The 20,502-nt window shown below is 32.4% G+C and overlaps 1 protein-coding gene and 1 pseudogene across 1 annotated transcript; one reads left to right on the top strand and one right to left on the bottom strand.

The window, feature by feature from the left end:
* Positions 1 to 1,240: 1,240 nt before the first annotated feature.
* Positions 1,241 to 2,595, top strand: LOC125855919 (uncharacterized; annotated as a pseudogene).
* Positions 2,596 to 15,615: 13,020 nt separating this feature from the next.
* On the bottom strand, positions 15,616 to 19,930 carry LOC125855920 (probable protein phosphatase 2C 14). Its single transcript, XM_049535567.1, has 3 exons — positions 19,768 to 19,930; positions 16,450 to 16,601; positions 15,616 to 16,363 (listed from the first exon to the last, which is right to left on the bottom strand). The coding sequence occupies exons 1-3, from the start codon at positions 19,928 to 19,930 to the stop codon at positions 16,175 to 16,177; spliced, it is 504 nt and encodes a 167-aa protein (XP_049391524.1). The 3' UTR covers positions 15,616 to 16,174.
* Between the last annotated feature and the right edge of the window lie 572 nt (positions 19,931 to 20,502).

Below are 20,502 nucleotides of genomic sequence, written 5' to 3' on the forward strand. Positions count from 1 at the left end.
TTAGTCAGATTATAATTTTTTATATTAATAATTAATAAGTGAAATGAATTGTTACCAAACACTCAAAATAAGAGAGGTAAGTATAATATCGTAAATCACAAAGGAGGTGAATGTTATTGAGTCAAACCAAAGGGGAGGTCTCTGAAATTATCCCTTTTTTGAATTAAATTTTGAAAAATACATTTAGTTATAAAATTTAGAAATTCAATACCAAGTTAAATTTGAGATCGAACTTTCAAAAATTTGAAAACACCGAAAAGATGGTATCACTTTTTTCAATTTAAATTATTCACAAAAAAAAATTAATTTTTTTTATAATCAAATATAATTTCAATTTTTAAATATACCATTTTCAGTTTAAATGTATTAATTTTTCCAAATTTTATAATGAAACATGATGAAAAGTCTACTTAATTTAATGAGTGAAGTGTCAATAACACACTTAAACTATCTTCTTTTTTAAGTTTATATCTAAACTATTGAAAATTTGAGTTTAATAACTAAACTACGAGAAACACACGTCTCTCTATCATTACACTTCATTGATGGTGTGTGCACTATACTCTATTTTATTTTAAAAGATTGCTACATTACACTCTGTACTAACAAAATATTTCATTTGATAAAATAATAAATAAATTATTAATATTAGTTAAAATTTACAAATTACTTTTCTTAAAAAAAAAGGTAAAATTTCTTTTATAAATTTTTTTAAAAAAAAATTCGTACTTCATCCCCCTTTTTCCATTTTTTTTTAGTTTTAAAAAAATCCTACATCACCCCATTATCCAAGTGGTATTTTACACACACCACTTAGATGTGTTTTCAATTGTAATAGTTTAGATATAAAATTCACGCTCTGAATAGTTTTGTTATGAAACTTTTAAAAAAGGATAGTTAAAATATGTTTGATACATGATTCTAATTTAAATTTTATCTGAATTGGCTTAACAGCTGATCAAACATATTTTTAAGTCACTTTTAGTTTTTGGAAATGTTTGACAAAGTTAAAAATATTTTGTTTAAAAAGTTAAAAACCAAAATAGAACTCCCCTGGATTTTATTTTTTTGAGTTAAAAATCATTCAATGTTATTTGACTTAGAAACTTTTTTTTTCAACTTATCCAAACAAGCTCTTAATCTTCCTTTTTTCAGCTTGTGTTGAAGTATATGGAAAAACTATATATATGATGGTGTTTCTTATAAGAAACCATATCATCAATAGCAGAGCAAATCAATAATGAGTCATAAGATTTTGTTCCTTTGTCCTTTATTCGTCGTGTTAATATTCACCCAGAAAATCGATGCTGTGGATTACTCTGTGACCAACACGGCGGCAAACACCCCTGGGGGTGCCCGTTTCAATCGAGATATTGGAGCTCAATATAGTCAGCAAACACTGGCAGCTGCCACTTCCTACATATGGAATACCTTCCAGCAGCAGAATTCTCCAGCTGACCGCAAAAATGTACCAAAAGTAAGCTTGTTCATCGATGACATGAGTGGTGTAGCTTTTGCCATCAACAATGAGATTCATGTAATCATGTTAGTGCAAGGTACACATAAATAAACCCTCATGAATGCATGTCTCAAACTTACATATAAAAAATTCTCAGTAGAAACGATGTGCACAAAGTTGTATGATGTCCATATTTATTATTAAGTTTGTAGGCAGACGCCGATCCGCTCTGGTAAGTGGGGTAGGTCGACCTGTTAACTTCAAAAAAGATCATATATATATATATTGAAAAATTGACAAAAACTAGAATATAATTAACACTGCAATCAAGAAAAGCATACGAATGTTCTTGTGCTATTAGTATAAGCTAGAGGAACCATCCATGAGACCAGGATTTAAATCTATTGCTGAAGCCATTTTTTCACTGCTTTTATTTTAAATAGTTGAAAACATAATATTGATGCACCCAAAATCTTTAAATTCTGGATTCACCTCTGTTTGTAGGTCACTCAAGTTTGATTCCCCATATCCTCATTTTTGTTATATGATATATGATTTGCCTATTTTATTTTAAATCTTGGCCGCCTAAGCTCTAATTTCATTAAAAAAAAAAAGTCACTTTAATTTAAAAGTATAATTATAAAATAACATATTTTTTTTGCTTAGTTTGATTATTATTTTTTTGTAGTGCATCCGATCATCGATAAAAAATAGTAATTTGTGTACTATTCAAAATTTGAACGTTACGTTTGTGTTTTCAGGTATATCCAAGGTTACTCTGGGGACGTTAAGAGAGAGATCACTTGTGTATTATACCACGAAAGTTCTCACATTTGGCAGTGGAATGGAAATGGTAAGGCTCCTGGAGGATTAATTGAAGGGATTGCTGATTATGTGAGGCTCAAAGCTGGTCTTGGTCCAAGCCACTGGGTGAAACCAGGTCAGGGTGATCATTGGGACCAAGGCTATGATGTGACTGCTGCATTTCTTAGTTATTGCACAGTTTAAGAAATGGATTTGTGGCACAACTTAACAAAAAAATGAGAAATGGTTATAGTAATCAGTTCTTTGTTGACTTACTAGGAAAGACAGTTGATCAACTTTAGAGTGATTATAAAGCTAAATATCGCAATTAACTTTACCTATATATGTACCAATATTACAAGGCTATGCATGCGTCTCATGGCTTTTTTTGAGGATATTATAGTGACAACAATAATATAATAAAAATAAACTTTCTAGGGGTTCATTTTACAACTTATTTCATTCGTGTGACTAATTGGTTAGCAACTCCAGTGCAAGCATCCAAGTATATTTGTTGAAATTACTTATCATTCAGATTCGGGTAGAAAAATATTCTTAAATTATGTGAAATTGAACAAAAATGTCATTACTGAATAGTTTGGTTTAAAATTACCTTTATAGTCCATAGTTTGATCCAAAAATGTCTCTATTGTTACTTAATAGGTCAAAAATGTCCCTTTTCAAAAAAAAATATAAATAAATAAATAAATATATATATATATATATATATATTCCTTTACATTTTTTAACACAATATGATTCTAATGACAGTTCTTTTTGTTAGCAAATGCTTGTCCTAGTTCAATTCGAAAAATATAAAATATTTCTTATTTTATTAGATTTTTTATCGTTATCTAGATGAAAATTAATGATGGAGTTAGTATGATCTTATATATATGACTTTCAATTAAAAAGGTACATGTAGTTATTCTATTTTTAAATGATAAAATGAGATTAAGAAGAAAACAAAAATGTATTTTTTTTATTTATTAATTAAAGTGATTTTAATAAGAAAAGAGACAAGAATATTTTTTTTTAAATAGTATTTTTTATCAGGAATAAAATGTGCTTAAAAAATATTTATCACGAAAAGGAACATTTTTTACTCGTTAAATAACAATAGGGGACTTTTAGGTCAAACTATTAGGGGCAATAGTATTTTTGGACCAAACTATTGATTACAGAAGCAATTTTAGACCAAACAATTTATTGAAGACATTTTCATTTCACATCACTTTTTTTTTGCGACAATTTTTACTCTTTTCCGTTTATGATTTGTTAGTCAATTTAAATTGGTTTATGTTGAATTATTTATTTGTGTTACGCTGAAAGTTTTGGTTTAATATTGAAGCAGTAAGCTCTCTTGAAATTCCTCAATTATATGTGATTTTAGTTTAGTTTATGAATTTTTTTCAATTTGTAAGTAAAAGCTCTGCTCTTTTATAAACAAAATAAATGAACACCAGGATAAAATAAGATTGTTAAATAGATTAAAGTTGGCAAAATTTTGAAAGTTGACTTTAATTATGTATTCCCGCTGTGTTAAAAAAGGAACGTTTAAAGATGGTACTAGCACATCATATTCACCCCGCAAGTTTCTTACTCTAGACTCTAGACAAATAGGTAATGGCTGCTTAAGTTATTTTTATTGAGCAATAGTGACATAAATTAGATTAATAGTTAATGAGTTGAAATTCATTTTTTGACTTCTTGTTAAGTTTTTTCCTTTCCTGTTTTTTTTTTTTTCATTTTGACCCATGTTATATAAAATGGAGAAGGACCTAAAATACCCTTGAACTCAAGGGCGGATCTATATGGAGGTTAGGGGGTTCACCCGAACCCCATTCGTTGGAAATTACACTGTATATTCTGTTTTCATGTATATATATGTTAAAATGAACCCCCTCAACGCATGTAAAGGGGCTAGCTTAGTGGTAAAGGAGGAATTCAAGAATTCGCCGGGACGTCTTGGGATTGATTCTGCGTAACAACACTTACCTTGATTTTTTTTTGTTTTCTTCATTTGGAAAATCAAATAGCAAGGCTGAGATGGACTCAACATTTTTGGGCTGGATCTTTCTTATTATTTTTTCATTTTTTTTAATGTTGTTTCTCCTTTTCAATATTCATTTGTTCAAATTTATTAGTCATATTATTTTCATTTTTTGTATTTTATTCTTTTTATCTCCATTGCTCATTTTATTTTTACGTAACTCTCTTTTTATATACTAATTCAAAGGTACTTTTTAAAAAACTGTCAATTATTCTTATACCTGAAATTGAGATAGAGAAAAAATATTCTAAAGGTAAGTTAAACTAAGAAGTTCAATGGCAAGAAGTCTGGACGTCCTAGCAATATGGAGAGGAAGGCAAAAACTGCCAAAAGTAATGGTTGCTACATATGCAGTGGGCCGCATGGCTACGCAAGGTGCCATGAACTGAAGAGCCTTGGTGCTATCCTGCAAGAGCGGAAGGAGAAGGATGCACAAGAGCAAGGACAAGGTGTAGAGACGATGCAGTTGGGCTTGATAGGACTATGTGGAGCCATCACGAAGCATCCAGGAAAGTCAAGAGAATACAACGCGCAGTATGTCAACATCACGATTAATGGAAGACCTACTTGTGCTATGGTCGACACGGGTGCAGAGGCCAACATCGTGACCAAGACGACAGCAACAAGGTTGGGGCTGAGTTACGGTCCAAGTAATGCCCATCTTAGGACGATCAATGCACCACCGATTCCCATGTACGGAGTCGCACATGTAGTAAGCATCACGCTAGGAAAGTGGCAAGGTAAAACCAACTTCACTATCGTTCCTTTGGACCTCTTTGATATCATTATAGGGAAAGATTTCCTCCAAGAGTGTCACGTGGTAATCGATCCTTACCTCCAACGACTTCTGGTCATGGAGAAAGAGGGATAATGTATGGGTGCCCCTGGTTAGGATACCAAAGACGGAAGGACAAATCTGAATAACATCCATGCAGCTCATGAGAAGCCTTAAGAAGAAGGATTCAGTGTTTATAGCCACCATTCCAAGTTCGAAAGAAGACAATGGTGCTAAAGAGTCCTTGCCACCATACATGGAGAAGTTTCTAGAAAAGAACAATGTCGTGATGCCAGAGGAGCCGCCAAGGCGCTTGCCTCCTAGGAAGGAGGCAGATCATAAGACCAAGTTAGAAGAGATAAAGAAGCAGCTGAGGGAGTTCCACGAGGGCATTGATCGAGTAAATGGACTGTTGGTCACGCATATGAAAAGACAAGACTCAATTGTCCATGCAGCAGCAATGCGACGTGGTTGTCACATCAATAGGTGGGGGAGAGTGTCATGACCCACCACTTTGCCTTTCAAATTTGGCATAAAATAAGGAGGAAGAATCTAGAGTTATGGAGAGGTTAGTGGAAGACTCTTGAATTCCCTAGATCTTTCCTTAGAAGATTCTAGAATGTCTTAGAAAATATCTTAGAAAGCCTTAGAATTCTCTAGACTAGTAGAGAATTCTAGAAGAGAGACTAGATATTTTCCAGGAAGGCTTTAAAATTCTCTAGAGTTGAAGACAATTCTAGAATATGGACTAGAATGTAATTATGTAGGGACTTATAAAGTAAATATTATTTATACTTATGCCCCTAGGATTGTAGTATAAATAGAGGGGCTCTCATTTGTAAATCATCAAACCAAGTGTAAAGAAATACAAAGCCTTCTTTCAGAGCTCTCTTAGTCTTTCTTTACATTCTCTTAGTGATCTTAGTTTCGAAGGGCTTACTTAAGCTTACAAGATTGTGAAAGGATCGTGAGTAAGTTATCGAGTGCCGCACATAGCTCTAGTGAAAGTCTAAGTCTGTGACAGTATGCTCCCTAGTAAGTTTGAAATGAAAGATCTAGGAGTTGCCGATTTGATATTGGGAATTAAGATTCATAAAACTCCTCACGGTCTAGCATTGTCTCAACCTCATTATATTCGAAAGGTACTTGAAAATTTCAAGTACTTGAATTTCAAAAGGGCAAAGACCCCAATTGATGTGGACCTTGATCTTGCTAAGAATAAAGGTGAAAGTAAGTCTCAATTGGATTATGTTAGAGTATTGGGAAGTTTGATGTACGTCATGAACTGTACACGACCATACATAGCATGCGCTATAAGTAAAATGATTCAATACACAAGTAATCCCACTCAAAATCATGGAATGACAATGAAGAGGGTTTTGGGGTACTTAGATTACACTTAAAACTATGCTTTGAATTACAACAAATATCCAACCGTTGTTGAATATATTGATGCAAATTGGATTACTGGATCTTAAACTAAATCCATGAGTGGATATGTATTCACTGTTGGTGGAGGAGCAATATCTTGGAAATCATCCAAACAAACATGTATAGATCTCTCTACAATGAAGTCTAAATTCATCATCTTAGACAAGGCAGGTGAAGAAGTTGAATTACTTCGAAATTTCTTAGAAGATATTCCATTTTGGGCCAAACCAATGGCCCCTATATGCATACATTGCGATAGTCAAGCTGCAATAGGAAGGACTGGAAGCGTTATGTTTAATGGCAAGTCTTGTCACATACGACGGAGACACAAATCTATTAGACAACTACTATCTAGTGGAATTAACACGATTGACTATGTAAAGTCAAAGGATAATATGTCGAATCCACTTACAAAAGGCCTAACTAAATAGGGAGTTGAGAGATCATCGATGAGAATGAGACTATGGCTGAGGACAAGTCATCGTGTACCTAGAAGACTGAAGATCCGAAGATCTAGGGTCAAGGAGATCAAACAAAGTCATATATGACGGCTCAACATTGTCACAAATTATTTTATGGTCCATTATCATGATGAGATCATGTTCAGTAATCAGGATAAAGGCATTAGGACTCTTTAATAGTTTCTAAGTTTGATACAGGGTATATCAAATAGTGTATCTACGGGATAACACATTTAGAAACCACCTATGTAAATGTTAAGTGTAAGTCGCTTCAAGGAGATTTCGGTAAGGCCAGTTCTCTAAGCACTTATTAACCAAGATGTGTTCATGGATGAAACGAACAAAATAATGAGAACCAAAAACAGTTCAAGGTTTGATTGTGTGACTTATGTTGTGTAGGTATACACCAAAGCTCGACGATTCAAAGATATCAAATCTACCGATTGACTGAATATATCCGATATATGTTCACTACAGAAAGTTCAAGGGAAACCTACTTATCCAGATATAATAAATCATTACTTACGAGACACATAAGTTTTTCATGCATATGTTTTAACAATAGTCATTCCCCATTCATGTGGGGGATTGTTGGGTTTTAGCAAGGTGTGAATGGGAAATAAGAATGAATGAGAAATTAGAAAATGTGGGGAACCAATTTGGAAGGAAAATGAAAAGTCATTTCTCTCGTATTAGTGAAAGAAAGGAAATGTGTTGTCCTTATTTTAGGAAACACTTAATTTATCTCTTAAAGGTTTAAGTAGAAGGTGTCCCCTCGCATCGTCGTCGTCACTCGCTCAGCCTCGGTCTCGGCTTCTGCTTTGGCATTGGCTTTGGCAAATGATGTGATTGATTGATAATATTTTAAGCAAAATTTATTTAATCAATATCATTAATTAATTTTTTTTTTCTTAAAAAATAATTCAGAATGTTAATTAATTAATTAACAAAATTAATTTTGGGTAACAAAATTATGTAAAATTTTGTGTGTAACGGTAAAGTTGTTTAGAAGGGACTTGTTCCTTCCGAACAGACATTTCTTTTCCCAAAAGACACAAACATTCGGGAAAGACATGTCTGAACAAATGCATTCACACTCTTGTCCGAACAGACACGTTCCTTGCTGCAATTGGCTATAAATAGAGAGATTTCTCTCATTTTTCAAACACTGAAAACTTTCTCTCTTCTCCATACATTTTCTTAAAAATCAATTTGTCGATCGACTAAGTCAGTGCGTGCCCTTGTTGTTGTTCTTAGAGTTCGCTGAAATTATTGAAGTTTGAGGTACCACTACTTCTTTTATAGTTAATTTGTTTTATCTTGGGAGAATTAATTTACAACCTCGGATACTTGAGAGGATTAAATTTCTTAAGGATACATAGTGGGTTCTATGGACTCATATTATTTATTTTCTGTCTATTTCATCTAATCTGTTTCTGTTTTTACTAACTTGAATACAAGAGATAGCAGAAAGTTGTGACAAACAAAAAAAAGAGTTTGCTAGCCTAATAAAAATATGAGCTATATGACTAACATCGAGACTTGATATTATGTTTGTAGAAAAAGTACTTCGCTGGTACAAGCAAACAAGATGAGAAAATTGGTGCTATTTGTTGAAAGTAAGAAAAGCAAATTATATTGCGTGCTTATCTACTATGGAGGTTGAAGTAAAAAAAATTAAGCTTCAATAAGTGAAAAATTGAATTGATTTTACTATATCAAACACTTCAATTTGAGAAAATAATTTTTCAAATTTTGATTTATTGTGATAGCACCAATATTATTGATAGAGTACAAAATCATTATTAAAACGGTAAATTCAGACTCATGAGGAAAAAACATAATATTGTGAGATCATATTGATCAATGGTATACCATCAATATTAATTGTGTTAAAATTTGTGACAATCTTACAGATTTGTAAACTAAGGCCTTAGCAAGATAAAGAGTTTGAAAGACATCGAGGGGAGGGGGATGAAATTGAAGCTCATAAATTTCTGAGTCATATATGAGGAAATTCAACCTGGAGACTAGAGATCCTATAACCAAGTTCAATGGGAAGAACGAATCATATGATGACTTATTGTGAAATGCACTAATATTAATTTTATTCAATCTCTATGATGTAAGCGCATTTATCCTATAATAATTTGTTGAGGTTGAGTCTTTGAACTCTTAATGAAAGTTTGTATCTCGTATAAGTGGGGTATCAAATTATACTAGCACTCTTGACAGATTTCACCTATGTGAGTGAGAAAGTAGACTGCTTTCTATGAGAATGAGCTTGTTCTCAAAAACACTCATGAAAATCGGGATAACACAAGATTGTTATGTGCTGGCTAAAAAAGCTTATGTCAACATCTTGATTGTTGTATGTAAGCAATGATACTTTATTTCCCTTAATCAGTCATAGTCAAGTCAGGGACCACTACTGACTCTGGAGTAAAGATTATTGTTTTACTAAATGAAGGTTCGATGCAAAGCGCACCTTCATTATGCATAATAGTCTACCTTCAACTAAGTTGTGAAGAACTCTTATCTTAATATTAAAATGAGCGGGGGACTGTTGATGTGATATTTAAATATTAATAAAATATATTATATGTCACATTATGTATCATGTTATGTATAGTGGTGGACATTACATTTCTGCTTCTTTACTCTCATCAATTGTGGAATAAAGTGGTCATTAGTTGTTAGAATGTATGTAACCACCAACTCTGCATTTCACCCATTATTCTATCTTTATGTCTTGTAACTTATGTAACATTTGAGCCATTCATTTGGCAAATTAATACCCACTATATTCCTATTCATTGCAAGGAAGAATTCATCACCTATAAAATAGTGTGGTCTTCCTTTGTGTTGGATATAAGAATAAATAAGAAGAGAAATAATGTAAGTACAGATGAGAAGTTTATATTGAGGTTAGTGTAGTGAAAGAGAGAGTTGAGACAAAGAAAAATATTTTAAGTCTTCAACTATATTCACTATGCAAAAGAGAGTATTTATATGCTGAAGGAAGGTGTTCTTTTTGTGAAGCTTTGAACTCTTCAACTAATCCAGAGTTGCTTGAGTTGTACAACGTTGTTGGGCTGTTGTATCCTGGAGGGAACAAGTCAAGAGACATATTGATGGGATCGGTGTAGATTATGTTGCAGCAGGCTTGAGTCTCCTTAAAGAGAACGAGATATCCACGCCTCAACCTAAATATTTATTTATTCATTTTTTGTCATTTTATTTTCAACTGTAATTTATTGTATTTGTGGTATATTACACCAACACTGCATAATAAAGATGGAACCCAAAAAAATAAATACTAATTGGAAGCACCAAATAACAATTTACCAAACTCCTCCAAATGTTGGTGGAAGAGAGAACGAGACAATAACCAAATTCTCGTAGCCGGAAATAGGTGTCTTTCTCAACGGTGGTTTGTTGAACAAACCCCACTTGATCTTGATTGGAAATAATAATAGGTGTCGAAAAAGCAAGATCAACATAAAGCAAAGTCGATCACGGCAGATATACTTCTTGCCCTCTCAGCCAAAAAGTTTGATATGAATGGAGTCACCGGAACATGAGACTCTCACAAGAAAATTACTATTAACTTCTAACGAAAAAACAGTGCCTCCCGACTATGGAGATTACTCAACTCCAACTACGCAAGCTAACTTAGTTGAAGCTACAGTTGGCTCTTATACCATTTACTATAAAAGTAAGTAATAATTTCAATGTATATTATCCAAAGAATATAATGATTTAAATATAGGTAAATAAAGGCGAACTAAGGTAACTAGATGTCTAAATTCCTAAAAATAAGCTAGAATATTATATACAAGGAAACATATAATTTTATTATTTTCTAACACGCATGTTCTCCACTTTCCTATATTATGAATTCTCCCTCATTTTTTCATTCTAAGGGGTCGTTCGGTAGGCCGCATCAAATGAAATAGTCTATGTATTATGTATGGTATTATTTAGTTCTATGTTTGGTAGGAATTTGAACCTATGTATAACTAATTTGTTGATTAGTTATACATCGTACATGGTATTATAGGATGTATTACTAATACCTCCAAATGGAAGGTATTAGTAATACATATGATATAATACCATGGGATAAGTCTATGTAAAGACAAAAATATCTCTCAAATCATTAAATATTTTATTTATTTTCTTAATTTTATGTTTTATATTTGTACTAGTAAATTTATTTAAATAAATTAGCTTACAAATTGTTTAGACATAGTTGTTTGTTACTAAATGAATTCAATACAAATCAATACAAATTTTGAAATGTGAGTTGTTTAACATTTACTAATTAAAAAGGCAAATACATTACTACATGATGTGTGTAATCTTAATTGAATGTGTGTGTGTGTGTGTGTATATATATATATATATATATATTTGTGTGATTTTCTAATTATTTGTATTTTGAACAATTTAAAAAGTTCCATAAAATTAAAACTAGGGATAATACCCCAACTTTGGTCGGATTTGCTGTTGCGATACTAAACTTTCATGAGGACCTATTACCTCCCTAGACTACTTAATACCGTATTTTTTACCCGCTGAACTATTTAATAGTGTATTTTAAAGGTATATATGTGTCCACGTGGACACATTACTATTTCTAATTTTGCATTATTTTTTATGTCCACGTGGGCAAATATATATGTTTAAAATACGGTATTAAATAGTCTAGGGAGGTAATAGGTATCCTCATGAAAGTATAGTATCGGAACAGCAAATCCAACCAAAGTTGAGGTATTTTTCGTATCCTTATCCCTTAAAACTACAACTTGCAAATTTTATGTGTAAATGTAGATGGTTTATCTAATTTTACCATTGTTGACCGTCTTTTCGTTTTAAAGGTAGATGGATTTTTTTTTAATTGAAATTGACATTTTGTGAGTGATCAATTTATTAAGATGACAAATATTTATCCTGAAATAATTCAAGTGAAAAAATAGCAACATATGACAACAAAAATGTTCTTCTCATAGCTAGTTAGAAGGCCATAAAAAATAATATTATCCGACAATTATCAACCTTGACCCAATTACATAATAATTCAAGAATATAATTGGAAAGAAGCTTTTTATAGAGTTTTAATCCAAACACAAGATGAGGTGAGAAACAATGAACCAAACATTTGATAAAAATAAACCATGCACTACTAAACCCTGCATTACTATTCCCTACGTTATTAATATTTGTACCAAATGACCCCTAAGATATTTTTTTCTTTTTTTCTTTTATCTTGGAGTTCATCAACTGTTATAGTTCTTTTTTGAAAAACAATTTGAAACACATAAATATGGTTCAAGATATCATTCTTATTTTAATTTTTTTTTCCACAAAGTTGTGTGATGTCAAACACTTTAGCCCTAGATATACATGAACTATGATTTTGTAATCGTTACTACTTTTGGCTAGATAAAGAGCCATGTCAACGAACCATTTTTTAAAGGAAAAAAGCAAAGAGTAAAAAATGAGAAATCTCTACCTTGAAGGTTGATTCCGGAGGAATCCTTGATTAGAAAGGCTCCGGAGTAGTGTAGAACTTGATGAACAATGCAAAAAATAGACAAGAAAAATATGTATATATTGAAACTTTGTTTTGTAACTTGTGGAACAATTGTTAAGTAGATGATGTCGTGTGTCCTTTCAATCGTGAAGGTATGGTTCCTTTTTTAGGGGTGAATCCTCAGGGTTTTAATGCCCAACAAATGATTACCTCTTAATTTACATTGAATGAGCAATTTAAATGACATTTAGTTGTAACGGAGTAACGACTGATGTTGTCCGTTGACTCTTCCTTCGAGTGCTTGAATCCTTTGTCCAGATTTATTCATTCGGGGTAGTGTTCCTTGTTCTTTCGGTATTTAGCTACTTCATACTTGTCAGGACTCAAAAATGGATGTGATGGCACTCGTCGTATCCTACCAAGACAAGTCAGCCTAAAATCCAATCATTTCGATAAAATGCGGAAATAAAGCAAAGTTCAATAACAATTACTATTACGAAAACAAGTCAACTTAATTCATTTCCCAAAACCTGGTTGTCACAGGCACAAGCCTCTAATGTAAATACTTGAATTGAAATAAAAATACACAAGTCTCGAATGACGTTGTCTTTCAAGTAAAAACAAAATCATAAACAGGAGTAAGAAGGTTCGCTGAGATGATAAACAGCTACCTCTCAGATCTCCACAGAAAGCCTCGAAAACGAAGAGAATGGAAGGAATCACGAAGATCCGGGCTCGTAACCTACAAAAGATTGTAGAAGCAAGGGGTGAGTACTAAACCACACGGTACTCAACAAGCAAACCTCTAAACACAAGCTAAGGGAACAGAATACGGGTACTCCTTACACCCCATCCTAACCTCCATAACTACAACCTGCATAAAACCAGCTCAATCTAACAATTCACAGTTTACAAAGCATACAGCTCAACAACAACACTCTAACAAAATATATATTCTCAATAACAACTCAATATTCATCAATAACAAGCTTCACAGAAAGGCACTCACAAGATCAACAACACACAAGATCAAGTTCATCAATAATTAAAAAAAATGTGCAATGCAATGTCATGCATAGTGATGCAAGTCTGACCTAATGATACACACCCACTGTCTCACAGTCGGGGACCCAATGGGGGACATATCTGTCCATGCATCCATCGCGGTGCGCGATACGTCCCTCAAAATATAATATCTATCGCGGCGCGCGACACGTCCCTCGAAATATAGTATCCATCGCGGCGCACGATAGGTCCCTTGAAACGATACATCCTCTTTAATTTTTTATTCTTTCTCAATGCACATAACACTTGTCACAACCATGTCTCAGAACAATGCAAATGACATGTTCACACAAATAATGAGGAGATGACCATTTTCATAACATTGCACAAATCACAACAACACAATCATCATACAACTTCAACAATGATTCAACAAGTCTTTCAAACAATTCTCAACACATCACACAAACAATTGATCACATTACTCCCAAACATATACCACAAGGAAATACACGAATTCCATATGCTTAACAAGGGTTTAGAAATTCACTTGCCTCAAATAACCGAACAATCACTCTGAGACTTGAGTCTTCCCTTTACGTTGAGCTTCCAAATCAATGCAATCTATTCAAGTACATATTCACAATAAGATTTCGAAGCTAACAACACTCACATTACTATAGGTTTAGCCTAGACCCAAAAACTCGCCCAAATTCATAATCAAGTTTCAAGCCTAGGGTTAAGCTTCAACTTCTCCAATATCACAAGTCTAATGACATTTATACAATTCGGTAACCCAATTGTTAATTTATAATATGATACTTAAAATAAGAACAACTAACTATGAAATCTAACCGGTCACGCAAATTCATGGCAGAACCATGAAAAACTCACAAATCCCAATAAATTATCCATTCCTGACAATGATTGAATAATGCCATTAATAACAATCACACCCACTATATTTTCACTTCAAATTTCCCCTCAACAATGTACTGACAACTCTTCAATTCTCACCCTTTTGATTTATTTATTTAATTTATGTTTTCAATCCAATTAACAAAACTATATTACATGCTCCATTCCATTTCAATCCCAATATAGAATATCAAAACCTAAATTGTAATGTAACAATAAGAAAGAAAATAAGAGACAAATCTGGGATCTGTAGTTTACGAAAAAAATAATTCACAAACCTACTAGTCTGCATCCAAATTTTCTAATGTATATTGGATCATAACTCCATGCAATCATTGCCCGTGATTAGATTTTTACAGCAACCAAATAATTATAAAATAACTAATAATCCTAAAGTAGATAACTCAATTAATTTCATGACCTTAAATCAATTCCTCTTTCTCTTTCTACCCATCATATACTAACATTCCTACATATCTATTTATAATATTGAGTGCATGCAGGAAATAAATCAACAATTTTCCATTTATGAGAATCACATACCTGCACTCGTTCGTTGACGCCGCCACAGGTCAGTTTTCTTTCCGCTACTCTTTATTTTCTTTTCTAAATTACTTACGCATTAAAAGTAACATTTCTATTCACCTATTTTAATATTTCAGATTTAGTCCATTATTTTTATAATAATAAACAAATTACTCGCAACTTAATTAACTATAGATAAATGACTATTCAAAATTATCAAAAATGACCTTTCGGGTTCGGGTCATTACAATACTTATCCCTCCATGTTCCTGCAATTAACTTGACCATCTTGCCTATTTTTTCCCTACACTTCACTGAAGCATGATGAATATTCTTGATATGATACAGTTCAAAACAGAACAAATCCTATTGCTCTTCAATTTCATAATATCACAAATTGTAGATGAACAAACTCTTCATGCCAGATCTAGCATTTAAATAGCCTGTATATTCATCATGTAAACATATATCTAATACAATTTTAATTATCGGAGACTCTGCTCTCATATTGTTAATGCTATTTCATACATGACTACTTCAAAGATTTAAAGAATCATCAATTTTTTCTATGCTACATCTAACCTGGATCACAGTCAGGGCTAAACTTTGAGGTATATATATGCAACTGAAACTTCCTAAGGATGACTGAACTAACAATACCATACTAGGATTTGAAATGATTCAGATCGATTATCATTACAGTGATATCATCTGAATTACCCCTTGACACAGCAAGGTTTCCAAGTTCTCTACAAGCAGACATAAGAGCATTGGAATGTTGCTTCATCTTCAAACCACTCATGTTTTCTTGATTTGGGCAATAAATTTTCATACTCCTCTTTGTTTGGTTCACCGTTGAAACTCGCCTTGCCTTTGCCGGAGGACCATCATTTTTGTTGTCAAATTCATCTTCACTTGTCATCCAGTTGTTGATTGTTTTCTTACAGCATGGAGAATGACTTTTCACTCTATTTGACTTGATTAGGGAAACTCGTCGTAACTTTGGTGAAGGACTTTTACTTACACAATCAATTTTGTCTTTCTTCCTTTTCATTTGAAGTAGCCACTTGCATGCTCATTTCCCTCAGACATGACTGCATTATGAGATCGATGGCTTCCTGATTTCCCACCTAAACAACAACTTACATCAGAATCATTAAACAAAATGAGTTGGTCTCATCAAAAGCTACACGAGAAGTTTTCGTTATCTAACCTGATCCCAAATACCATCAGAAGCTAAAACAAGGTATTCCATATCCGGTGTCAAACTGAGTGTCTTGGTGTCAGGTTCAGCTGGTACCCAATCCTTCAAATGAGCATCTCCAATGCTTCGAGACACAGTAAGAACACCATGTACCCTCCAACCTCCTTTGTGAAGTTCTACATATCCTCCCTGCATCACAAAATTGAAGTTACATACACAATCAAGAGAGACGAGAGATGTATCTTTGATCTCTTTTTGAATTCAAGTAATGCTACCTTATCCTCTATTCTTTTCCTCTCATCCTCCCTTTCAGCTCTATGATCTCTTGTGAGGGCTTCGGCGACTCCATTTCTACATAGAACAGCTCTACAGTCTCCCTTATTTGAAATTATAATCTCCTTTCCTTCAATTAAAGCTGTCACATATCAAGCACCACTGCCTACACCCTGTTATAAATCTCAGTAAGCATGTACATTGTTAAATGAACAACAACTATGCCTCAAAATCCCAACCAGATTGAGTAATTCTTTATTTGGGCTTAGGGCGACAACGTGAGCAAGTCATAATGCAGGTGGACAAAATGGAACAAAACTTTCGTTCATAGAAATTTAATAGATTCCAAATAAGTATTTTTTCCTCCAAGAGAAGTAATTGCTTATTCAGATTGTTCAAACCAGGGGCGGAGCTAAGTGGTGGTTCGGACGAACCCAGTAGCTTTTCCATAGATTCTGTATTTGTTTTAGCTAGAAAATTAAATAAATATATATGTATATCAACTTGTGAATACTTAGACAAAACTAATTGACAGCTAAGTAGTAAGGAATACACTTTCCATGTTAAAGTTGTGGGTTTGAACCCCACTATCAACAAAAGTTAAAGGAAGCTATTGCAAACTGTTCAAACTGTTTTGGTAGTTGGTACTATTGTATCTACTTAAGTTAGAAAAGCTGAAAAAGTAAAAGAAAAAGCTAGAATTTGCAAGGATTTTTGAATATAGAAGTTGCGGAAAGAATCTGAATTGTGGTTACCTGTTTCAAGAATTGGTGATCAGTTTTGATATAAGCAGCTTTTCCATGAAATCTAGCATCATTTTCTTTACTTTCTCTTACAAAATTTATTATTTTCTCTTGCTTAAACAGAAATGGGTATTAAGTCAGTATGATAATATTTTAGAAAAGAGAAATAGTAAATTTTGTTGGAGAAACTAGAGAAAATGGTATTATATTTTATGTAGTTCTTTCTTTGAAGCTAACAAAAAAAAGACAATAATGGTAAATTTTGTAATCCACGTAGGGTCAATAGTAAAATTTAACACTTTAAAAAAAAAATATGTTAGGTTTAGGGTAAAGTATCAAATGAACACTTTTGTCATACATTAAAGACCATTTCAATCAAATAAACTATATCAAGGACCAAAATGAGCATTTTTGTTATAAATAAAAACTATTTCAATTAAATGAAATACATTAAGGACAAAAATAAAACATTACTCATACATTAAGGACCATAATGTCACTCCTACGAGTATTTCAGTTTCATAAATTAGGAAAGTGACGTTACACGAAAAAGACAAAACAAAAAGATGCATAAGGTTAGGAAAGTGAAGGTTGGAGAAAATAGTCCAATGTAAAACCCCACATATTAGTTCATTACCAATTATGTGTTTATATGGGAGTCCTATTACGTACCTTTGTGAGTTATATTAAAGTGAAATTAATTTCATCTTAAAACATCATGATTAGTCATGTCTTATGATAAAATACACACTTGACACACATATTTCATGAGAAAATGATCAAAATTATATTTCACTTGATGATTGAAATATTTCTTAAAATATAATAAAATGTGTTCATTTTTATCCTTATTTTAAATCTAATAGATTTATCAAAAATAAAGTATTAATTACACTTAACTGCATCTTACATAAATAACAAAATTCACCATCATTATAATTTTTTTGTTAACTCCAAAGAAAAACTCTATAAAATCTAACATTATTGTCTTTATTTTTTTCTTTCTTAAAATTATTTTTCCTCATAAACATATAAAAAAATTTAATCTTGCTGTAAGTTTTTATTACTTTTGTCAGGGGAGTTGTTTCTTAGTAATTTGGGTTGCAAAAATGTATTGCTCTATCTACTATAAAAGTTGAGCTTATTGCTCCCGCTGAAACTTGTAAAGAGTTTTTTTGGATGAAGAGATTCTCTGAGGGATTTGGTTGTGCTTGGGAAAGATCTATGCTTTACTGGCGATAGTCAAATTGCTTTTCATCTTGATAAGAATTATGCATTTCATTATCAATCTAACACATATTGATGTGAAATATCATTGGATTTGAGATGTGATGTGGGATCCTCATAAGACTTGAACTTATGAAGATTCATACGGATGATAATGATTTTGATATGATAACCAAAGCTTTGTCAAGAGGGGGAAGTTTGAAGAGTGTTGCATGATCACCAAAATTATAGTCCTCATTGTCAAGAGGGGGAGAATTAATGAATTTTGGTCTTTATCCATTCATATATGGATAAATAAAAGTCCAATTTGGACTAGCACACTCTTTCTCATAAGCCCAATATCATGGATCTTATGTAAAACCTCTTTAAGTCTTATTTCATATACACACGAGTAAAATTTTCAGTAGCCATATAAAGATAAATAGAGAGATCGAAAGTGTAGCTTTTTGCATAGAATTTTCAGCCATAACAATCAACTTCAAATTGTGATTCTGGCTTTGTTGCTTGACCAATTGAGCTAATTGTTATATAATTTGTTTTTATCATCTTACTCTTTGATTGAGAGCTGACATAAGTGAATTTGCAGTTCCGCAACTTTAGATTTCAGCTCGTGAACAATAGTTGCATTTTAGAAATTTTGCTTTTTTTCTTCTTTAGTTTTTGATTCTATCTTTTATCTATTTTTACTCATTGTTTGACACCTTTTGATTTTCATTTTGGAGAACACTATTGTAACTTTAGTTGATTAGAGTGGAGCTTTGTCCCATAATTTACTTTTTACACTACAATGCTTTTTCATGTAAATTTGATGTCTCGTGTGATTGATTTATTTTATCATGATGTATTTAATTGTGTTGTTAATTAGCTGCTGCCCAGACCTATTTAAGCTTGTATTTGAGGTCTCCTCTTAGTTTAAATAGACTGAAAACAATTGAACTTAAATATTCTTTCGATATTACCCTATGGTACACTTTGTTAGCGTTTGTTTTTTCCAACGTTGATATGAGTCAGTTCCAACTATAGGGAAAGATACAAAAAAAGAAAGAAAAAAAGGAACATGACTAAAATATTTTAATTGCATAATGGGATGATATATAATGCCATGAAACTTCATGTACGTGCACAATATAAACTTTAATTCATAGTGTAATAGATTATTATAAAAAAAGAAAAGAAAACATTAAACCAACACAATAACACCTAATAATTTATTTAATGCACATATATAATGTATGCACACTTTAGTTACAATTCCTAAAAAGATGTATATATATAGAGAGAGAGAGCGCACATGACTCATTATTCAATAAAAAGATTTGCTGGACATCAGTTTGGCAACTTCAAATTTACGGTGCATCGACTTAATGAAAGCTTCCGCTTCAGCATTTATGTCTTCTGCTTTGTCTTCGTTAATGCTATAATCCCATGCTGACTTCTCTTCTTCCCTCTCTCTAAATGCCTCGAATCCACGAGACGTATAACGAATACTAGGATATGGAGGAACATCTATCATTTTACGTATTTTCGGATCCTCATAAGTTATTTTCTTTGAAAATGAAAACTCTTTTGCCTGTTGATTCTTCATGACCAATATGCTCTGAGGTTATGTGCTATGTTTTTTTAAAAAAAAAATTAATCTGTTAACAACTGCTATATTATGTGTTATTTGCCATTATGTATTTATAGTTTTGTTTCCTTGTATTACACGAGAGAATCTGATACCTTTGTTTTTCCAAGCTTTGAACTAGAGAAAAAGTCCAATAATCTGCCTAATTAATGTTTGGTGCAAAATGCCTTTTCAACCTCACACCTTTGACCCCTTTTATCTTCTTTCTAGAGCAAGCATATGCTCATGTGTAAATATTGACTAGTAATACGAAAAGTCATGTTACGTATAATTAGGAGTGACAAACGAGTGAGGCGAGTAGAAAATGAGTCAAATAAAAATAAATAAAGTATTCGACTCATATTTAAATGGGTAAAAACAAGTTATCTAATGAATTATATGGATAAATATGGATACTCATACTATAATAAAAATCTTATTAAAAGTTTTAAAACAAATCTTTTTAAAGTTTTTTATCT

The sequence above is a fragment of the Solanum stenotomum genome, chromosome 2 (assembly GCF_019186545.1).
Source record: "Solanum stenotomum isolate F172 chromosome 2, ASM1918654v1, whole genome shotgun sequence".
NCBI lineage: Eukaryota > Viridiplantae > Streptophyta > Magnoliopsida > Solanales > Solanaceae > Solanum > Solanum stenotomum.

Bases quoted from the DNA above. Each gene is read 5' to 3' on its own strand.
- LOC125855920 (XM_049535567.1), bottom strand. From the start codon at position 19,930: ATGATAGATGTTCCTCCATATCCTAGTATTCGTTATACGTCTCGTGGA. The intron at 16,602-19,767 runs GTAAATTTGAAG...GCAGTGGTGCTT, and splicing joins TTTCATTAAGTCGATGCACC to GATATGTGACAGCTTTAATT. The intron at 16,364-16,449 runs GTAGCATTACTT...TTTGTGATGCAG, and splicing joins GGAAAAGAATAGAGGATAAG to GGAGGATATGTAGAACTTCA.